This window comes from Schistocerca cancellata, chromosome 2 (assembly GCF_023864275.1).
Source record: "Schistocerca cancellata isolate TAMUIC-IGC-003103 chromosome 2, iqSchCanc2.1, whole genome shotgun sequence".
Classification (NCBI taxonomy): domain Eukaryota; kingdom Metazoa; phylum Arthropoda; class Insecta; order Orthoptera; family Acrididae; genus Schistocerca; species Schistocerca cancellata.
The window spans coordinates 827790560-827814169 of record NC_064627.1 but is presented as its reverse complement, the minus strand read 5'-3'; the positions used below and the strand labels follow the sequence as shown (position 1 = coordinate 827814169).

The 23610-nt window shown below is 40.1% G+C and overlaps 1 protein-coding gene across 1 annotated transcript in view; it reads left to right on the top strand.

The window, feature by feature from the left end:
* Positions 1 to 23610, top strand: part of LOC126162714 (cyclin-dependent kinase 8) — a 63155-nt gene that overhangs the window by 28351 nt on the left and 11194 nt on the right. Inside the window, exons 6-8 of the mRNA XM_049919373.1 lie at positions 4220 to 4433; positions 4519 to 4591; positions 10064 to 10161. Coding sequence (XP_049775330.1) covers positions 4220 to 4433; positions 4519 to 4591; positions 10064 to 10161 — 385 coding nt within the window. The remainder of the gene's footprint in view (positions 1 to 4219; positions 4434 to 4518; positions 4592 to 10063; positions 10162 to 23610) is intronic.

Below are 23610 nucleotides of genomic sequence, written 5' to 3'. Positions count from 1 at the left end.
ATATATATTATTTGACCACTACTTTGCAAAATGTTTAACCTGATGCTGAGTGAATGTAGGTAACAGCTAAACATCAGATCAGTGTTCTGTTTTTGTTTTATGCATCATAGTGATTCGAAGTAATACTTAAGTTTGGAAAGTAATCTTATTGTGTTTATAGTTATATTTTATCTGCCGCATGGAGTGGCCGCGCGGTTAGAGGTGCCATGTCACAGATTTCACGGCCTCTCCCACCAGAGGTTCGAGTCCTCCCTCGGGCATGGCTGTGTGTGTTGTTCTTAGCATAAGTTAGTTTAAGCTAGTTTCAATAGTGGGTAAGTCTAGGGACTGATGACCTCAGAAGTTTGGTCCCTTAGAAATTCATATACATTTGAACATATTTAATCTGTGCAGATTGTGAATATGAACAGTTTAACAAAGTTTAACAGTAGGAGTAAATTTAAAGGTAACAGAGGGCCCTTGTCATTCTCTCTGTCCAAAGAACCCCGAGTCACGGTCTATTAGAGCACTGGTATAACTGGTGATGGATATAGAGATAACCATCCTCCAGCAATGTCAATAGTAGATGTTATAAAACTTATCTATAGAAAGTTGGCTAGCAAAAACTTGATTGCCAAATGTATCCATGGGATAACTCAAATTCCCAATAAAAGTCTTAGTAGCTATGTGTGGGAACATTTACCTAAAATAGTATTTGTGGACCTCAAAGCCCAAAAAACTGGTGTCATGGATGCAGTGTTGTGTTTCAGTGATGGGTCAGCCAATAGGCTGAAAGTTTTTACTGGTACGGGTGTAGAACCTTTGGTGAACATGAAGAATGCACTTCTATCAGTTGACCTGCTGAGGGTGCGAGATGCTGAGAAAAATGCCCTACAAATGACAAACAGAATTCAACAGAGGGCCTCCAAACATAAGCTGGAGGATACAGAAACCCACAGTGATGACAGCTATTGACCTGGCGAGTTTTAACTTTGAGTATCAATTGAAAAGACTGTATAGAAACTTTAAATGTATTTCCCTGAAAGTATGAAATTTTTAGATTTAGATACAATTTTCTCTGAAAACAATACATGTATGTCAATGTCACTTGGTGCAGTGATTAAGTAACCACTTCCATTAAAATGTACTAGAATTATGGCAGTCACATAAAAGGTTTGACAAATACTTGTGTTGTAGATAAAACTGCCTTTTATTGCTGTTAGTTACTTTATTTATCCCATACGCATTTCGCCTTCTCCTGTTCTAAGGCATCATCAGTTGGATCTATAATGATACAGTTTTGTTAGTTTTAGGTTATTAAACAGTTCACTTTGCGATATATATTGTGGTGTCACCGCCAGACACCACTCTTGCTAGGTGGTAGCCTTTAAATCGGCCGCGGTCCGTTAGTATACGTCGGACCCACGTGTCGCCACTATCAGTGATTGCAGACCGAGCACCGCCACACGGCAGGTCTAGAGAGACTTCCTAGCACTCACCCCAGTTGTACAACCGTCTTTGCTAGCAATGATTCACTGACAAAATACGCTCTCATTTGCCGAGACGATAATTAGCATAGCCTTCAGCTACGTCATTTGCTACGACCTAGCAAGGCGCCATTACCAGTTACTATTGATACTGTAAATCATGTACTGTCAAGAGTGACGTTCACTATTAATGGATTAAAGTTAAGTATTCCACCAGCTACGTCTGTTTTTTCTAAATTCTAATTTCCTTGTCCTGTTCCAGACCTCACGCCAGCCTGCGTGAGCTAAAACGCGTGCCTTTCGGCTTCCTCTAGTAACACGGTGTTGGCTCTCCTGCCAACCCACAACATATATAACAAAGGGAAACATTCCACGTGGGAAAAATATATATAAAAACAAAGATGATGTGACTTACCAAACGAAAGCGCTGGCATGTCGATAGACACACAAACAAACACAAACATACACACAAAATTCAAGCTTTTGCAACCAACGGTTGCTTCGTCAGGAAAGAGGGAAGGAGAGGGAAAGACGAAAGGATGTGGGTTTTAAGGGAGAGGGTAAGGAGTCATTCCAATCCTGGGAGCGGAAAGACTTACCTTAGGGGGACAAAAGGACAGGTATACACTCGCACACATACACCTATCCATCCGCACATACACAGACACAAGCAGACATTTGTAAAGGCAAAGAGTTTGGGCAGAGATGTATACACACGCGCCCGCGCGCGCACACACACACACACACACACACACACACACACACACACATATCCATCCGCACATACACAGACACAAGCAGTGTCTGCTTGTGTTTGTGCGGATGGATATGTGTGTGCGGTCTGGAGGTCGCACTACCACTTTTATCATTGCCATATAATCACATCTTTGTGTTCTTGACTTCTACATACTGTTCGTCATGTTTCTTACTCTTTTTTTGTGGTGGACTGTTGTTCTTTTGTCACTCAATACAACTATTTCGTCATACACTGTTTTTCACAACAAATATTTACATATAATTTTTAATGCCAATTTTTTAGGTTGCATACCTTTTTTGGAATTTCTTCTGTGGTAACAATGTTACTGTCATGTAAGTAATACACTCAGGAAAAATAGGACAATTAATACATATTTGAAATTTGGTGTGATTTGAACAAATAGTTTTTGAAAAAATTTTACCAATGTTAGTATGGTCAAACGTAGGAAATTCAATCATGGCAAGGTCACCTTAAGAAAATACAAATATCTTGTTTATTGGCCGGTAGATCTCTCTCAATAATTTTCCCTTCACAAATTTGCTTCTTCAGGACCTACCTACAACCAAAAACAGCTGTGTCACAAGCATCTTTTTGTGTGTCCCTGTGATTAATTACAGATATATCATATCTCTGGGTTTCCTTGAGATTGTTTTTTCCCTGTCTTGTTTTAAACTCTTTTTCTCTGTCGAGTCAATCATATAGCTGCTGATATTAATCAAGATGTGCACACATTGCAATTCATGGTCAAAATTCTCATCAGGTTTTGTAGTTCCACGCCGTTGCCCAAAGATTATAGCAAAGGTTTGAATGCCAAGACCAGCACTTTAAACTAAACTCACACTGACAGTCATGAAGTGAAACCTCTCTTTAACGTCGGAAAACATGCACATTAAAGTTTGTTGTTGTTAGTAGTTATGAGAAGTTATGCCTTTGAACTAAAAGAAAGATTACCATTTCCTGGAAGAGGTACAGCCGTCATGAAGATGTGACTGTTTTGTATTTGACTTTTGGTCACATTTTCATAAATGAATTATAAAAGTTGTTTTGATAATTAAATTTGTTTTAGTATAAAAACAAAAAAGTGACCAGTTGCTTTTTTGAAATACTTGTTTATTCCATGAACCAGTTTTCAAACTTTTCAGGCTCATATTCAAATGGTGCACAGAAGCTTACATGACTGTTTCCTAGATTAATGCTGGGTGTTAGCTCTGTGACAGGAAGATGGAACTATCTTTAATGTATCCCATGAGTAATTTTTATGTGGAGATTTGTATTAAAAAATGATTTCTGTACTTACTGCAGCGTGCTGTAGAAGTTTCGTTATAATTGGTGTGTGTGTGTGTGTGGTGGTGGTGGGGGGGGGGGGGGGGGCACGCGCGCGTAACCAACTGGAAATCCTAATGGAAGGTTCTAGATGGATTCTAATTACAGAACCACCCATTCTGTCACAGTAAGTACAGAATTAATTTTCGAGTTTCTGGTATGTATTCCTCTGGCTGATCATTCATATGCAATTTGCCACCATGCATTTGGGCTCAGTTGTTACAGGACAGTTGTAACAACTTACAATGTAATTGGTTATAGCTAATGTGGAGCTCAACTATGATGATTCTTCAGTATCTAATGTACTCCTGGTTCTGTTAATGTTTTTAAAGAACTGAATTTCTACTCTTGTAAAAACAATAAGTTAATGTACAGCTTGACTGTAATTTGTCTAACATCTTCTGTGAAAATCCTTACTTCTCTCTCTCTCTCTCTCTCTCTCTCTCTCTCTCTCTCTCTCTCTCTCTCTCTCACACACACACACAAACACACACACACACACACACACACACACTCACACACACACACACACACTTATTCATAAAACGTATCGGTCTTGGGTGTAATGAAAAATGTATCATACATTTTATTTTTTCATGTACACTTTAATGTAAAAATGCTGCAATATTCTTGGCATTTTTGTGAGGTATGACATGTTTTTATTTTGTTGTAGATATATGGGCAATAGGCTGCATATTTGCTGAGTTGTTAACATCAGAACCAATTTTCCATTGCCGGCAAGAGGATATCAAAACAAGTAACCCGTATCATCATGATCAGCTGGACAGAATATTTAATGTGATGGGATTTCCATTGGAGAAGGATTGGGAAGATATTAAGAAGATGCCAGAACATCCAACACTTCTTAAAGATTTTAAACGAGCCAAGTATGTGGATTTGTGGTATAATTTTCCTCTTGATTAACGTGTCTGAATAATTTTCAGTTGTTAATAATGTACTTTTTGTTTCCAGCTATTCAAACTGCTCATTGGTGAAGTATATGGATAGACACAAAATTAAACCTGATAGCAAAGCATTCCATTTGGTAAGCACTTATATGTTACAAATATTGTTAATCTTTTACTTGTATGATCTGTGACAGGAAGTTTCCGGAAATATTACTATTCATTATCTTTTTTCTGATATTTTTACAGTCTTAACTCTCTTCACCTTTTACTTGCACATATCTCCCCTTTGTGTATTTAGAAGGGAGTTGTTTGCTGTGTTATTGTTTACTCACACCTCATGTCAGTTGGTGTTGTGCGTCGGGGAGAGCTTCTCTCTGTGATTGAGCGATTGAGTCCTGAAAGCCCTACATGTCGCTTGGACTGACATGTGGCCCGATTTTGTGCCTCTTTTTACATTTCCTGAAACTGTTTTTAGCTCTTAGCATTGTCAGAGTTCCTGACATCTATTCCTTATATTCTCCTTTGTCTGTGTGGAAGATTGTTATTTATTAGATCACGGTTTTACGCACCTCTCGTGTTGGCGGGGGGGGGGGGGGGTCAGGATTGGCGGGGGAGAGAGGGGTATCTCTCACCACAGATGAGCCCTGAGCGGCCTTCCTCTGGTTCAGACTAACTTGCTGGCGTGATTTTAAGTGCCTTTATACATTTATGGAAATTAGTTTTAATTCTCAGCACTGTCAATGTTCTAGACATCCCTGTCATACTGTGGTATGGTATGCTAACACCTTCTCTCATGAATGACAATCTGATGAACTTATTGTTGGACTCTTAAGGTGTCATAGGATACAAGGGAAATGACAAATTAGGTGTCTTTGCAGTTTTTAAATACTAGTTACAGTTTAACAGCTATACAAATTTAGAGCAAATGTAACCATCATCTCTAGTTTCCAGCATGGTTAATATATCAAATTCAGAGCAGGAGAACCATTGGTCTCAGCTGTCTATGTAAGATGAAATATTCTGTCTTTCTTACAGTATGGTTTGTGGTGTAATAGCTTGGCTGGGTGGAAATATATGTTGTTGAAGCAAATGGGAACCACTGGTACTATTGAAAAGTGTTGGAAAACAAGCAGAAAAAGAAACCTGTATTGTTGTTTGAGTGATGCCATATGCTACAGGAGGTGAAAAAATTCTATTTTCTAGAGCAGTACTTTATTATCTTTAAAAATGAAAAAGAAAGAAAAAAACAGTGCATCCTATGACTAAAATGTCAAAGAGTCATACTTGGAACTGGTCAGCTCTTACAAATATCTGGTGTAACAGTTTGTAGGAATAGGAAGAATAGGAAATGGAATGATCGCATAGCATCAGTCACAGGTAAAGCAGCTGTCAGACTTTGGTATATTGGTAGTATACTAGAGAAATGCAATAAGTCTGCAAAGGAAAATGCTGACAAAACACTCATGTGACCCATAATAGAATATTGCTCGGGTGTGTAGGGCTAACAGGGGATGTTGAATGTATGCAAAACGGGACAGCAGGAATGGTCACAAGTTTATTTGACCCATGGAAGAACGCCATAGAGATACTGAAAGAAATGAACCAGCAAACACTTCAAGACAGGTGCAAACTACTTAATATCTGAAATAAGTGACAGTTCAACACGAAAAGTAGTCTACTTCACACATTTTCATACACTTATGTCGTATGGTATTATTTTTTGGGGTAATTCTTCTGATTCAAAAAGGGTATTTTTGGCTCAAAAACGGGCTGTTCGAGCTATATGTGGAGTAAGTTCGAGAACCTCTTGTTGACCCCTATTCAATAGTCTGGGGATTCTGACATTGCCCGTACAGTATATATTTTCTTTAATGTCGTTTGCTGTTAGCAATATTAGCCTGTTCCCAAGAGTTAGCAGCTTTCACTCAGTTAATACTAGGCAGAATCAAATCTGCATGTGGAATGCACTTCCTTGACTCTTGTGCAGAAAGGAGTGCAGTATTCTGCTGTATCCATTTTCAATAAGCTACCACAAGAACTTAAAAATCTTAGCAGTAGCCCAAAATCTTTTATGTCTAAACTGAAGAGTTTCCTCATGGCTCACTCCTTCTATTCTGTCGAAGAGCTCCTGGAAGAGCTAAAAAATTAAGCAAATTCCAGTGTTACATTGTTGATTTTCTTTATTTAAACTTACAACTTGTCGCCTGAATATGTTTTTATATATTTCATTTTATCTGTTTCTACTATCGTGTTATAATTTCATGTATTGACTCGTTCCATGACCATGGAGACTTCTCCTTAATTTGGTCCCACAGAACAATAACAAGGGGACTCTGCATACTCATCATCACTGAGTTCATCCAAATTTATGGTAGATGCAGGGTTTGGGCAGAAATGAAAGTGTTACAAGTGGAAGCTCCACATGCTAAATGTTTAAGGGGAAAAAAAGGCATTTTTGGTGCAGGTCAGATGAGGCATGAGCTGTTTATGTTAGTGTAGATTCCAGACAGCAGTTGGACCAGCAACAAGAGTCAAAACAGTAATCCAAGGGGTGTGAGTTTTCGAGTCCCTATGTGGAAACCTTGTTTTAATATTCAGTCTTTAAGTTACAACACAAACAATCTGAAATAATGCTCGGTTTATTGTATTTATGAATATTTTCGTAAAAGGAAACACAAAGGACAATTTGCGATTCCAAGTAAATTTCCATCAAGAATTTAACGTGTACATGAGGACTTCGTATATGACTTTAGAATACTTTTATTATTCTACAATTGACAATTCACACATGCCAAGGTAATAGTCATCATAGAAATTTGGAAATCAGTAATTTTCTTGGCATCATGCAGACATTATAAACACTTTATTTTCACAATTACATGAGTGTTTTATAGTTTCTATAGAAAAACAAACGTGGTTGATATTCATAAAAGATTCCCTATCATCACACAATTTGACAGCAAATCATGTGTAATGCATCGTTTTGCCAAATACTGGCAAGAATAGCTGTTGATGTACAGTGGAATGTATTTCGACACAGTCTTCTCTAGATGTGCTTTCGTTTTCCCTCTTGATGAGATAAGAGTAATTTTGAAGCTTTTCCATAAAATTCTTTAACTGATGATAAAATTGGACACTGCAGGGTTGCACTTAGTGGAGTGCATTTGAGGAGGAATCACTTTAATAGTGCAAGATGCCAATCCTTAATCTTGAAAAACCTCATCATGTTTTCTCTTGCCACTAGTCAATTTCAGAAGAAATTTGTTCTCATACAAATAGGGTTTAAGCACATCAAATACACTATATTGATTCTTGTCTTGGTTTATTTCCAGTGTAAGTGACAAAAAAAGGGAAAATAAAAAAAAAAGTTTTGCATAGGAGCTCAATCCCACGACCCTCAGATTACCATTTGCACTCTTTCTGCTTCACCAACTGCTGCCTGGAGTCTACACTAACATAAATGACTCATGCCTCATCCGACCTGTGCCAAAAATACTATTTTTTCTAAACACTTGGAACTCCCACCTCTGTCACTTTTATTTGTGGGCAAGCCCTGGATATACCATAAATTTGGACAAAATTGATGATGATGAGTAGGTGCGGTCCCCTTGTTAGGAACTTTCAAGAACTAACTTTAAATGATGATTCTTAGAATGTACAACCACCCGCTACATATCACTCCCTTAGGGGTCTTGACGACAAGCTTAGACTTATTACAATGCCCACAGAGTCGTTTAAGAAGTTACTCTTCTCTCACTCCATATGTGAATGCTACAGTGCTACTGCATAGTAGCTAAGAGTATGGGTGCAGATGTAGATTGAAAATGTGTGGGCTGTTTTGAGAAGACAATAAGAGGTGAACTACACTCATGCTCATAAATTAAGGATAATGCTGATACATGATGAAACAATGCTCTGGTGGGCGGTTTGTGGGTTTAAATCACCTCGGGGTATGACCATGCGATACATTTGACCTGCAGTCGTCGCACGGTGGCGCTGGCAGCAGTCCACATACGCAGAGGTGTGTTGGTGCATGTCAGAGTATGGTGCAGTGAGTAAGTGTGCAGACATTTTCAGATGTGCTAATGGTGACTGTGTGTTGAAAATGGCTCAAAGAACACATATTGATAACGTTATGAGGGGTAGAATACTAGGGCGACTGAAGGCTGGTCAAACACAGCAGGTCGTAGCACAGGCCCTCTGTGTGCCACAAAGTGTGATCTCAAGATTATGGCAACGATTCCAGCAGACAGGAAACATGTCCAGGCGCTACAGTATGGGACGTACACAGTGTACAACACCACAAGAAGACCGATATCTCACTATCAGAACCCGCAGACGGCCACGGAGTACTGCAGGTAGCCTCGCTCAGGACCTTACCACGGCCACTGGAACAATTGTCTCCAGACACACAGTCTAAAGACGACTGAACAGTTTATTCACCTGGAGATGTGAAAAGTGCATTCCACTGACCCCTGGTCACAGGAGAGCCCTTAAAGCCTGGTGTCAAGAACACAGTACATGGTCATTGGAACAGTGGGCCCAGGTTATGTTCATGGATGAGTCCAGGTATAGTCTGAACAGTGATTCTCAGCGGGTTTACATCTGGCGTGAACCAGGAACCAGATACCAACCCCTTAGTGTCCTTGAAAGGGACCTGTATGGAGGTCGTGGTTTGATGGTGTGGGGTGGGATTATGGTTGGTGCATGTACACCCCTGCATGTCTTTGACAGAGGAACTGTAACAGGTCAGGTGTATCAGGACATCATTTTGCACCAGTATGTCCGCCTTTTCAGGGGTGCAATGGGTCCCACCTTCCTCCTGATGGATGATAATGCACAGCCCCACCAAGCTGCCATCGTGAAGGAGTACCTTCAAACAGAAGATATCAGGTGAATGGAGTGGCCTGCCTGTTCCCCAGACCTAAACCCCATCGAGCACGTCTGGGATGCTCTCGGTCGATGTATCGCTGCAAGTCTTCAAACCCCTATGACACTTCAGGAGCTCCGATAGGCACTGGTGCAAGAACGGGAGGCTATACCCCAGCAGCTGATCGACTACCTGTTCCAGAGTATGCCAACCTCTTTTGTGGCCTGTGTACATGTGCATGGTGATTATATCCCATACTGATGTCGGGGTACATGCGCAGGAAACAGTGGCGTTTTGTAACACATGTGTTTTGGGATGGTTTTATCAACATATCACCAATACTGTGGACTTGCAGATCTGTGTCGCGTGTGTTCCCTATCTGCCTATGGTATTAGAGCCAGTTTTCTGTAGTGCCATGTTGTGTGGCACCACGTTCTGCAATTATCCTTAATTTATGAGCATGAGTTTAGCTTCCAACTAGCCAAAACTGGTTTAAGGGTTGAGTCATCAGGAAAATGTGAGAAACTCAAATTAATGAGATTTACTGTCAAATCACTTCCCTTATTTGGTGAGAATAGTGATGTGTGAAGTATGAATACTCAAAAAATACCGTATGTTAAGAACAAACAAAATTTGGTAAGTAAATATGAATGATGTCAAATGGCTTGTTAATGTTTCTGACTGAGTTATTTGATTAATTTTCCTTTGCCATTGACCAAAATGTTTCTCATTTTTGTAGTTACAAAAGCTACTGTTGATGGACCCAACAAAGAGGATAACATCTGAGCAGGCTATGCAGGATGCCTATTTTCAGGAGGAGCCACTTCATACAGCTGAGTGAGTGCTCTAAACTGTTTCAAATGCCATTTTCTTTTATTTAATTACCTTCAAGTGTCATGTGTGATTCTTTACTTAATTTATCAAATACTGTTCACATTATGGTTACCGTATTTACTCAAATCTAAGCCGCACTTTTTTTCCGGTTTTTGTAATCCAAAAAACCACCTGCGGCTTAGAATCGAGTGCAAAGCAAGCGGAAGTTCTGAAAAATGTTGGTAGGTGCCAAATTCCGTATTTTACATCTTTGAATGTAGCAGAATTTCAGTGTACTACGAAAATACGACTAGCAAGACTGTTTGGGATGTTTGTCAATATGGCCAACTCTACGTTCTGAATTTTTTCCTACCTGTGAGATGAGATGGTTGCTAATAGGAACCTGATGAAATGTGAATCACATGCACTATTCTCTTCACCATAAGAATAATACAAATATAAACATTTTGCCATGTATTCTTTCGTGTTTGCTGCTATCTCATTTAAATCCTGACTGCCTAATAAACTACGAAACTAGAATGAGACAACAGCAAACGCGGAAGAATATACATATCGTGTCATGTTTATATTCGTGTTATTCTTATGCCTAATAGTGATACAGTCAGAAATGAAGCACGGCAACTGACTAGATTTTTAAATCTAAGATGACTAATTTCTGTGCAGAATTTGATGTACTAAAGTAAGTGGCTGCAAAGATTTTCAAATGGAGAAAATTTTTCACCTAACTCCCGTTCAGAACATGTTCTATCATACGCAGTCTATTATTTGGTTCTTGTTGATCATTATCAAAGAAAGCAGCAGTGTAAGTAACAACAAATAGCAGTCTCTTGCCATTGTTTTTTTTTTTTTTTTTTTTTTTTTTTTAATTGTAAGAGGCAGTAGCGCGCACAAAAGCAAGTCATGCCGTGAGTGGCGACAGGCCGTAAACACGCACTATCAGAATGCGACAAACAATGCATGACACAGTACATTAATGCATTTTCAGCTTAGGGTGGCGTAAACACCTATAACAAAGAAAACGGCACTTAATCAGATCAAAGCAAAATGAGCAATCGATTCAAACCAGGCGTAGCATGTGAAAAAGGAAGGGTACCCATATAAATATTGATGGAGCGTCTGACACATAGCAGTGGGTACCTGGTAAAGCTTGACTGCTGAGCTTACGTCTCGAACCAAACTACTGTAGCTGTATCGTCATTCATTTGACCTAAATTGTGTCACATATTACAATGGACCTATTACAATGGGCCAACTTTGTTTTGATTTGGAGGTGCGGCCTAAAACTTTTCTCTCCCCTTGAATTTCAGGTCGCAAATTTCAGGTGCGGCTTAGATTTGGGAAATTTCTTTTTCTTTTATTTTGAGTCTCATTTTTCAGGTGCGGCTTAGATTCGAGTGCGGCTTAGATTCGAGTAAATACGGTAATATTTGTAGTTAGTAATGTGTATGTACAGCAGACTATTTGATTGCTCATGTTCTTGAGTGCATTTTGAAGTTAAATTCCTGTATAAAAACTGCCAAGCATGAATGTCCATGTTACATGCCTTGGCGGCCAGACTGTGATCATGTATGTGTGTGAGTTGCATATGGACGTGCATGCAAGTGTGTGTGTGTGTGTGTGTGTGTGTGTATATATATTATTCCACCCTGGATTTTCCATTGTTTGATACTCAGATATTCAAACCATCTTGTACATATCAGTGCTAATTTGTGGATGTTTTCTTGTATTTATATAGTCCGTTCTCTTTCATAGTTTATTAGATATTAAGCCAACAGTTCGCTGCTCATGGTCTAGTGGCTAGCGTTGCTACCTCTGGATCACAGGGTCCCAGGTTCAATTCCCGTCTGGGTCAGGGATTTTTCTCCACCCGAGGACTGGGTGTTTGTGTTGCCCTCATAATCTCGCCATAATTCGGCAAGTGGCGAGATTAGGACTAAAAAGAATGGGAACTTGCATGGTCACTGATGACCTCATCATGATTAAGCCAACAGCATTGTGAACCACCAGCTTTCCTTTGGAGATATTCATTTGCCCTTGGGAGAAATTTTAAACTGATTACTGAGTACTGCAAAGGTGGTACGTCTTGTTATGTTCCTTTCTTTCTCAAGAACTGGGTGACAGTTACCCAAACATGAAAAGAACTTGATGCGTGACTGTGTAGCTTTCAGGATGATTTATGCAGACATAAGCAAGAAGAAAATAGGTAAAGATAAAGAAGGATTCTATTGATGCTAGAAAGAAAATTGTTCAAATGATAGACACAATCTAGGGAGGTTGAGTCCCTCAGAATATTTGATAGAGTGAAAGTCAACACTAATTACAAGTAACTGTCAATGCATTTGCTGTCACCAGAGGAATTTACTTTTGTTTTAAGAGCTTGCAGATTTTTGTGATCTTAGACTGTAATGAGAACTCTAAAGAGCAGATTTTAGTGTTTGTTTATTCTTCTAGTTTATATTTTGCATGTGTCCCAACTTGCTCCACAGCCAGGTAATGTTCTCTTTTGCTGGAGTCTACTTGTTCTTTCTCAGTTAGTTCAGACTGCTTTGTTTGTATTTTATGAGATTTCATACAGTTTTCACACAGTTTGATATGGATAGTGGTGTGCTTGTTATGTGCGGACTCAAGGGTAATTGCCCGCTCTCTGTAACCAGCTGGAAGCTGTGTTGGCCGCAGTCAGCATGCTTCTTGCTATTGTTCAAAGCTGTGATGACATTGCGGCACTGGAAACGAGACCTTTAGTGCCACTGGAATCCGTTGGTGACCTGTTTGTCACTGCAACTTCTGAAACACATCTAACTGGTCTGTCCTCGGTCAAGAGTGAGTGGCGGACATTGGTGGGTTTGTGCATCACTGTGTGGAAGATGAAAGAGGGAAGTGGATGCCGTGGTTGCTCCTTATAACTTAGCAACAGGTATGATCAGTATCTGATTTTCCTATGCAGTCCAGACCAGTGCAGGTATGCTGATCATTGGGAGCTTCAGTGTTAGGCAGGTAATGGAGCCAGTCTGGAAAATAGTGGACAGTTTGGGAAAGAATGCCATTGTGCACTCGGTATGTTTGCTGGGAATTCCCGCCCAGTACTTGGAGGAGCCTGTATCACTGGCTGTCAAGCACACTTGCTGCAAATGGCTGCAAATCATGGCTCATGTTGGCACGGTGCTTGGGTTTTGAGACCATCCTCCGTTTTTGCAGTCGATGGCTAATTTTGTGAAGACAGCCATCATCAGACACAGAGTGCTCGCTAAGCTCAGTATTTGTAGATTGTACCCAGGGATGATTGTGGTCCTTTGTTTTGGAGCTGAGTGGAAGATCAAAACTGGAGACTCAGGCGATGCTGGTACAGTATTGGAAGCAAATTTCTTGACCTCCGCTGTTGGGTGGAAAGTTTTAGGGTCCCTCTTAATTGGCCAAGCATGCACTGGATGAAGCCAACAGCCTTGCCGCAGTGGTAGCACCGGTCCTCGTCAGATCACAAAGTGGTGTCGGGCTGGGCTAGCACTTGGATGAGTGACCGTCCGGTCTGCAGCGCTGTTGGCAAATGGGGTGCACTCAGCCCTTGTGAGACAAACTGGGGAGCTACGTGATTGAGAAGTAGCGGCTCCATTATCGTAAACTGACATACAGCCTGGAGAACGGTATGCTGACCACATGCCCCTCCATGTCCGCATCCAGTGACGCCTATGGGCTGAGTAGCTGGTTAGGCGGGTGATGGAGCCCCTTAGGGAAATAGCGAGAAGGTCGGGGAAGAAGGCCAGTGTTCACTCTGTCTGCTTGCCGGGGGGTCTCATCCGAGATGTGGAGGAGGCCCTACCGGCGGCGATAGAGAGCACTGGGTGCACCCGACTGCAAATTGTTGCTCATGTCGGCACCAATGACTCCTGCCGTTTGGGTTCAGAGGTCATCCTCAGTTCGTACAGGCGGTTGGCGGAATTGGTGAAGGCGGAAAGCCTCGCTCGCGGGGTGGAATCAGAGCTAACTATTTGTAGTATCGTTCCCAGAACCGATCGCGGTCCTCTGGTTTGGAGCCGAGTGGAAGGCTTAAACCAGAGGCTCAGACGATTCTGCGGAGATCTGGGGTGCAAATTTCTCGACCTCCGCTATCGGGTGGAGAAATGTAGGGTCCCCCTGAATAGGTCAGGCGTGCACTACACGCCGGAAGCGGCTACAAGGGTAGCGGAGTACGTGTGGAGTGCACATGGGGGTTTTTTAGGTTAGAGAATCCCCTCCCTAGGCCCGACAAGACCCCTCCTGAGACGCAGCAAGATAGTAGGCAAAATGCAACAGGGAATAACAATATTAATGTGCTAATAGTAAACTGCAGGAGCGTCTATAGAAAGGTCCCAGAACTGCTCTCATTAATAAACGATCACAACGCCCATATAGTACTAGGGACAGAAAGTTGGCTGAAACCAGACGTAAACAGTAACGAAATCCTAAACTCAGATTGGAATGTATACCGCAGAGACAGGCTGAACAGTGAAGGGGGAAGCGTGTTTATAGCGGTAAGAAGTGCAATAGTATCGAAGGAAATTGACGGAGATCCGAAATGTGAAATGATTTGGGTGAAGGTCGCGGTTAAAGCAGGCTCAGACATGGTAATTGGATGTCTCTATAGGCCCCCTGGCTCAGCAGCTGTTGTGGCTGAGCACCTGAAGGATAATTTGGAAAATATTTCGAGTAGATTTCCCCACCATGTTATAGTTCTGGGTGGAGATTTTAATTTGCCGGATATAGACTGGGAGACTCAGACGTTCATAACGGGTGGCAGGGACAAAGAATCCAGTGAAATTTTTTTAAGTGCTTTATCTGAAAACTACCTTGAGCAGTTAAACAGAGAACCGACTCGTGGCGATAACATATTAGACCTTCTGGTGACAAACAGACCCGAACTATTTGAAAAAGTTAACGCAGAACAGGGAATCAGTGATCATAAAGCGGTTACGGCATCGATGATTTCAGCCGTAAATAGGAATATTAAAAAGGGTAGGAAGATTTTTCTGTTTAGAAAAAGTGACAAAAAGCAGATTTCAGAGTACCTGTTGGCTCAACACAAAAGTTTTGTCTCAAGTACTGATAGTGTTGAGGATCAGTGGACAAAGTTCAAAACCATCGTACAATATGCGTTAGATGAGTATGTGCCAAGCAAGATCGTAAGAGATGGAAAAGAGCCACCGTGGTTCAACAACCGAGTTAGAAAACTGCTGCGGAAGCAAAGGGAACTTCACAGCAAACATAAACATAGCCAAAGCCTTGCAGACAAACAAAAATTACGCGAAGCGAAATGTAGTGTGAAGAGAGCTATGCGAGAGGCGTTCAATGAATTCGAAAGTAAAGTTCTATGTACTGACTTGGCAGAAAATCCTAAGAAATTTTGGTCTTATGTCAAAGCGGTAGGTGGATCAAAACAAAATGTCCAGACACTCTGTGACCAAAATGGTACTGAAACAGAGGATGACAGACTAAAGGCCGAAATACTAAATGTCTTTTTCCAAAGTTGTTTCACAGAGGAAGATTGCTCTGTAGTTCCTTCTCTAGATTGTCGCACAGATGACAAAATGGTAGATATCGAAATAGACGACAGAGGGATAGAGAAACAATTAAAATCGCTCAAAAGAGGAAAGGCCTCTGGACCTGATGGGATACCAGTTCAATTTTACACAGAGTACGCGAAGGAACTTGCCCCCCTTCTTGCAGCGGTGTACCGTAGGTCTCTAGAAGAGCGTAGCGTTCCAAAGGATTGGAAAAGGGCACAGGTCATCCCTGTTTTCAAGAAGGGACGTCGAACAGATGTGCAGAACTATAGACCTATATCTCTAACGTCGATCAGTTGTAGAATTTTGGAACACGTATTGTGTTCGAGTATAATGACTTTTCTGGAGACTAGAAATCTACTCTGTAGGAATCAGCATGGGTTTCGAAAAAGACGGTCATGTGAAACCCAGCTCGCGCTATTCGTCCACGAGACTCAGAGGGCCAGAGCCACGGGTTCACAGGTAGATGCCGTGTTTCTTGACTTCCGCAAGGCGTTCGATACAGTTCCCCACAGTCGTTTATTGAACAAAGTAAGAGCATATGGACTATCAGACCAATTGTGTGATTGGATTGAGGAGTTCCTAGATAACAGGACGCAGCATGTTATTCTCAATGGAGAGAAGTCTTCCGAAGTAAGAGTAATTTCAGGTGTGCCGCAGGGGAGTGTCATAGGACCGTTGCTATTCACAATATACATAAATGACCTGGTGGATGACATCGGAAGTTCACTGAGGCTTTTTGCAGATGATGCTGTGGTGTATCGAGAGATTGTAACAATGGAAAATTGTACTGAAATGCAGGAGGATCTGCAGCGAATTGACGCATGGTGCAGGGAATGGCAACTGAATCTCAATGTAGACAAGTGTAATGTGCTGCGAATACACAGAAAGATAGATCCTTTATCATTTAGCTACAAAATAGCAGGTCAGCAACTGGAAGCAGTTAATACCATAAATTATCTGGGAGTACGCATTAGGAGTGATTTAAAATGGAATGATCATATAATGTTGATTGTCGGTAAAGCAGATGCCAGACTGAGATTCATTGGAAGAATCCTAAGGAAATGCAATCCGAAAACAAAGGAAGTAGGTTACAGTACGCTTGTTCGCCCACTGCTTGAATACTGCTCAGCAGTGTGGGATCCGTACCAGATAGGGTTGATACAAGACATAGAGAAGATCCAACGGAGAGCAGCGCGCTTCGTTACAGGATCATTTAGTAATCGCGAAAGCGTTACGGAGATGATAGATAAACTCCAGTGGAAGACTCTGCAGGAGAGACGCTCAGTAGCTCGGTACGGGCTTTTGTCAAAGTTTCGAGAACATACCTTCACCGAAGAGTCAAGCAGTATATTGCTCCCTCCTACGTATATCTCGCGAAGAGACCATGAGGATAAAATCAGAGAGATTAGAGCCCACACAGAGGCATACCGACAATCCTTCTTTCCACGAACAATACGAGACTGGAATAGAAGGGAGAACCGATAGAGGTACTGAAGGTACCCTCCGCCACACACCGTCAGGTGGCTTGCGGAGTATGGATGTAGATGTAGATGTAGATGTAGTATGACATGGTGGCTGATCGGTACCTTTGGGCCTTCCAAGGTCTGTTGGGACAGAGTTTAGTTTTATGCACTACATGCAGGAAGGGACTTCTAGGGTAGTGGAGTATGTGTTGCATGAACATGGAGGCTTTTTATGTTAGAGAACCATCCCCACCACCTCCCTTTAGTTCAGAGATGAATTGTTGCCAAAATCGAAGGTACATCAGCTACAGTATTCTCAGAGAATTCTAGTCCCCACAGATCGGCAACAGGAAAGGTTCGTATGATATTAGTAAACTGCAGGAGCACCCATAGTAAGGTCCCGGAATTAGTTTCTCTTATTGAAGGTTATAATGCCCAAATAGTATGAGGGACAGAAAGTTGGTGGAAATCAGAAGTGAATAGCGATGAAATCCTTAAATTAAAATTGGAATTTTTATTGTACGGGTAGGTTAGTCACCAACAATGGTGACACATTTATTTCAGTGAAGAATTTGATAATATATACTGAGGTTATCACAGATTCCAAATGTGAATTAATATAGGCGAAGAAACTGGATGCTTTTCTAGACCACTTTTGTCAGGAGCTGTAGTGGTAGAGCACTTGTTGTAATAAGGGTGACCTCAACTTGCCAGATTGGGAGAGTCATGCTATCAAAACTAGTGCCAGAGACAGAGATTTGCAGGACATTATTCTGAATGTCTTGTCTGAAAAGTATTTTGAGCAGATGGTTAGAGAACCAACTTGTGAAAGTAACATCGTAAAGCTCCTAGGAACAAACAGACCTGAATTTCTTGAATCAGTTAATGTAGAAGAGGGTATCAGTGACCATAAGGCTGTGACAGTATCTGTGACTACAGGTATTACAAGAAATGTTTAAAAAAAGTAAGAAAATATTTTGGCTTAGCTGGAGCACAAATGGAGAAAATTCAAAACCATCCTGCAGTATGCCTTTGGAAAGTGCGTTCCAAGCAAGGTCTTCAAGGGCTAGGAAAGCCCTCACCATGTTTTAATAGTTGTGTTAAAAAACTGCTGTGTAACAAAGAGAGCTTCAGTGCAGATTCAAGAGAATCAAAAGATAGTTGACAAATATAACCTGAATGAAGCGAAAATGAGCATAAGGAGAGCAATGGGAGAAGCATTCGATGGCTTTGAAAGTAAATTTATGTCAACTGATCTGAGTGAAAACTGTAAGAGGTTTTGGTCTTACATAAAATCAATAACTGGTTCGAAATCATCTATTCAGTCATTCAGTGACCACAATGGAACCATAATGGAAAATGACAGAGAGCAGGCTGAAATACTGTATTTAGTCTTTAAAAATTGTTTCACAGCAGATGATCGTAGTACAGTCCCTCTTTTCAGTCATTGTACGAACTTCAAAATGGCAGATATAGAGATAACTGATCATGGAATAGAAAAACAGCTACAATCCTTTTGTAGTAAAAAAATATCAGGACCAGATAAGATACCTGCAAGATTCTACAGAAATTGTGTGAAAGAACTTACTCTCCTTCTGGCATCAGTTTATTATCGATTGATGGAGCAGCAAAGGGTACCTAGCGATTGGAGAAAAGCACAGATCAATCTCGTTTGCAGAAAGGGTCATATGATACATGCAAATAATTATAATCTTACACTGTTGACATCAGTCTGTTGTAGAATTATGCAACATGTTTTATGACATTTTTGGAGCTCAAAAATGTACTGTATAAAAATCAGCATGGATTCCAAGAACAGAGATCTTGCAAAACTCAGCTTGCTCTGTTTCTCTATGAGATCCACAGCTCTGTATCCATTGATACTGAGACTGATACCATGTTCCTGAACTTTAGGAAGGCATTTGACACCATCTTGCATTGCTGCTCATTGAAAAAAATAAATAAAAAATAAATAAATACAAGCATACCGAGTATCAGACCAGATTTGCAGATGAAGCTCAACACGCCACTCTTAACTGAACAAAATTGACAGATATAAAGGGTTTTGAGACTCGGGAGTGTGATGGGACTGTTACTGTTTACAATGTATGTAAATGATCTAGTAGAATTTGTCAGAATCTCTTTAAGATTGTTTGCAAATGTTGCAGTTCTCTATAGGAAGGTAGCAATGCCAGAAGGAAGTAACATTTTGCAGGAGGACCTACAGAGGATTCATGAATGGTGCAGGAACTAGCAGTTGACCCTGAACGTTAATAAATGTAGGAAATATGTAGTTCATCCACTGAGGAAGTGGCTTACAATTGATTATGAGTATTGTTCATCTTCTCTGGGATCTTTACCAAGTAGTACTGGTGGGCGTATTTTGTCACAGCATCACTGAGTGTACGTGAGAATGTTACCGAGATGCTCAATAAACTCCAGTGGCAGATGCTACAATAGAGGTGTTGTATGTCATAGAGAGGTTCACTCTCAAAATTTCTAGAGAGTACTTTCCAGGAAGAATCAGACAACATGTTAGTCCCTCCCTCTTATGTCGTGCAAAATGAGCACAGCAAGAAAATTCAAGAAATTAGAGCTAATACAGAGGTTACCTTACCGATAATCATTCTTTCCACATGCTATTTGCGAATGAAAAGGGAAGGGTTGGATCAGTCTGCAGTGCCAGGAAGCACACTCCACCACGCACTGTCAGGTGGCTTGCAGACTATTGATGCAGTTGTAAATGCAGAAGTGGAATGTTGCCAACTTTGCTTTCAAGTGGCTGTGTATGTGGCGGGGGGACTGCAATTTCTTTTTACTGCTTTCTCTAACAGCCCATCCTCATCTTCATTTTCGTATTATCAGAGGAATCTTGTATTGAAGGTTATACATATAAGGATGAGAATGACAATAACAAAACAAAATTGTGTAGGGAAAAAACTAGTTTATCACACATCCTCAGCCACACATTGCCTTTTTTTAATAGGTAGTCATTATTCAATTACTGAACAAAAGATAATACCAACATCTGTAATACATTATCAAATTATAAGAATTCAGAGAATTGCTCATGAATTCTGACATTGAACTATTTGCATTTAGCAACTAAATTCTGCAATCAATGAAAATACTCTTGGCATGTAATTTCAGATACCTCTCCATGCAGTATGTAGTTGGGTGAGCAAACTTTTACGTAAGATCCAGATTCCCCAAAATCTAACAGCAAGCAGTGGATGTTTACAGGCTGACAGTGATTTGTAGACCTTAGGAGTGAATACAGCTATTGCTGAAATGCATCTATGTGTGAGGTCATTAATATGGTGATGAATCCTACAGACTATCAAACAAAATAAAAGAGACACAAATTTTGAAAAATATAATTGAATAATTGCCTCACAGCAGTGTGGTCCAAATCGCCAAGTGGTCATCCAGATTTAGGTTGTCTGTGATTTTCCTATATAGTTTAAGGTGAATGCTAGTTGTGTGGTTCCTTTGAAAGGATACAGCCAGTTACCTACACTATCCATCCCAAACGGAGTTTGTGCTGTATCTCTAATGGCCTCATTGCTGACAGGATGTTAAACCCAAATCTTCCATTCTTCTTACTTCAAAACAGTGCAGTGTTGCAGAAATGTTGCCATCAGTGTGAGAAAACTGTTGGGCTACAATAAGAAATGATTAAATGAATGTGTGTGTGTGTGGGGGGGGGGGGGGGGGGGGGGACCTCTACATGGATAGAATTTATAAAGACAAGAGTCAAGCAAATAGTTATAAAAATAACTAAAAATGTAATTCTGAAAAACTTCATCGTATTTTTTTGGCAATGTACTGCATTAACTCATTAGTGCCCAAATAAACTTTTTTAAAAATTTATTACTTTTACCGTGTTTGTTACATTGAAAAAGAAGTATTTAATTTAATCTATCATACCAAATATGTAACGCTAAGCAGTGTTGAGAGCAAAACATAAATTTATATGAAAAAGTTACACATTTTTGTACTGAATGAGATAAATTAAAAATGAGTACAAATTACAAATTAAAAAAAAGTATAACAAATTACTTGATATGACAAGCAGTGAAATATTCAACACAGTGTCCCACATTACATTTTTTTGCTTGGGAACAAGCTGATGTCATACAGTTTATTCCAACACATCATCTTGTTTTGAGTTTTTTTCACAATCAGATGGTTCATTCCATCAGTCTGCAGCTCATCTGCTAACAGTACTGGAGTGCAGTGTTCGTCCAAGTCCTTTGGGTACCGCCGCATAACTCCCCAAGTATAACTGCACAATTTATCTTTGAAAATTTATATGACAGATTATATTTCCACTGTTGTGGTAGAGTATCCAGGCACTGTGTACAGTGGTATCCAATAACCAACTGAAAAGAGGCCAGTACTATATTTTATGGACTGTAAGACACACCTTAATTTTGAAGCAATTTTTTTTTAAGGAAAGAACATTTTTACCATTTTTGCTATTAGACTGCAGAGCCAAACTAAAAAAAAAATCTTATTTTATAAAACTGAATTGACCTTTAAAATCCCTGAAACTTGTCAACTGAATTTTCTTCTTCTTCTTCTTCTTCTTCTTCTTCGTCTTCTTCCTCCTCCTCCTTCTCCTCCTCTTCTTCCACTTTGTTATCACCGTTGTCCTCTTCATATGTAAGATGATCCTCACTGCCATCGAGAGCATTACATACGTCACAATTCTTGAAAGATTTAACAGTAATGCCTTCTCTTACTCTAGAACATGACTGTTTTATCCACTGGCACACTTATTTGATTGTAGGTCACTTTAAAGCTCGCTTTCATGTGAATTCATGTTGTGTTTTATCCATCATCCATTTGTTCCATTCTCTCTCATATACACTTTAAATGGTTGATTTATTGAGACATCAAGAGGTTCCAATTGTGAAGTAAGACCTCCTGCAATAACAGAAAGCTCTGTATTTCCCTGTCTCAGTTTCTCTTTCACAGAATTTTTCAAATGACTACCAAACTGTTCTAGCATAAGAACAGAACTCTTTTCCAATAAAGTACCCGCACTCCTTTAATCGATAATTTCATACCTCCCATGTCCATCCAACTCTTGTCATGTACGTGAACAACACCATCTGGTGGTATTTCAAAAGGTTTTGGCATTGTTTTACATTTGAAAGTTATCATTGAATTAAGTTTAGTACCATCAGCATAACATGAAAGGAAACCAGTGTAGTGCATTTTTTATTGTCCACTTCTTTTTATAGTTACATTTTTAGCACTTTTCATGGCAACAGTTCTGTTACTCAGCACATCAAATGTCGGAGAAGTTTCGTCCATATTCGCTATTTGTCTTAACTCCATAGTGGTTTTCTTTTGATGTTGAATAATAAAGCAATGGAAAGATAATATTTTCTCTTCATACTCTTTTGACATTTTCTAAGGTATTTTGGTTTTGGTTCACATGCTAAGTCCATGTCACTTCATAAGCCTGTAGTACCAACTAACTCCATCATTAAAGTCTGTTGAGTTCCACTGTTTGCACTAGCTTACTAGCATGTATTTGAATAATTTTTGTATCAATTCCAGTGCCATTTTGACGATGTCCTTGAATCCATTTCAATACACCATTATCTAGTTTTGGCCATTTTGCATTCAGTTCTTTATTTGCACATTTAGTCTTCCTCATTTTTTTCAGTTCTTCTTTACTTTTTTTTCTGTTGGTGGAGGACCAAATTACCACTCTGCTGTCCTGTTTCCGTGTTGTTCTGCATATACAGTTACTTTCAATTTATAGCCCACATCATATGAATAACTTTTTTTTCCCATTACGAAACTAGCAACTAATAAAAATATTGCACTGTTACTGATAACACAAATGACTTTGAATGCAAGTTCACTGGCACCATAGACTGCAGTGACACATCGTAGGCTAGTCAATGTTCTCAGTTTGTGATGGCACGGCAGGAGAGAGTAAGCTTGTTAATCCCTGCAACTCATGTTGTTTGCATCAGTGCACTGCTGCTGCCAGTTGAATCCAATGTTGCCAGATAGAGATAGGCTTCCATGGCTGTGGCACCTAATATGTGTCCATTTTTAAGAGTGGGAGGAATTTTAAATCAAATATAGCTAATTATTACATTAATCTCGAGTATAAGATGCACATGAATTATGAAGGCAATTTTTTGAAGAAAAAAGTGTCTCTTATAGTCTGTCAAATATGGTACCATTTCCTCTTATGGGTATTTATCCTGTTCTGGTTGTCGTTTTTAGCCATTCAATCAGTTCTACCCAGTATGCTTGCATTCAGTCAGGATAGAGTGTCAAGGAACTTCAGTGTGTTTCCTTGACTGCTGAGAATACCTTTTAAGATTAGTTGCTGGGTTTTCACACCATTTGTATTTGGTGCTGCAGAAACAATGAAATTGTCATGCCATTCACACAGCAACAGACCACTTTTTTGGAAG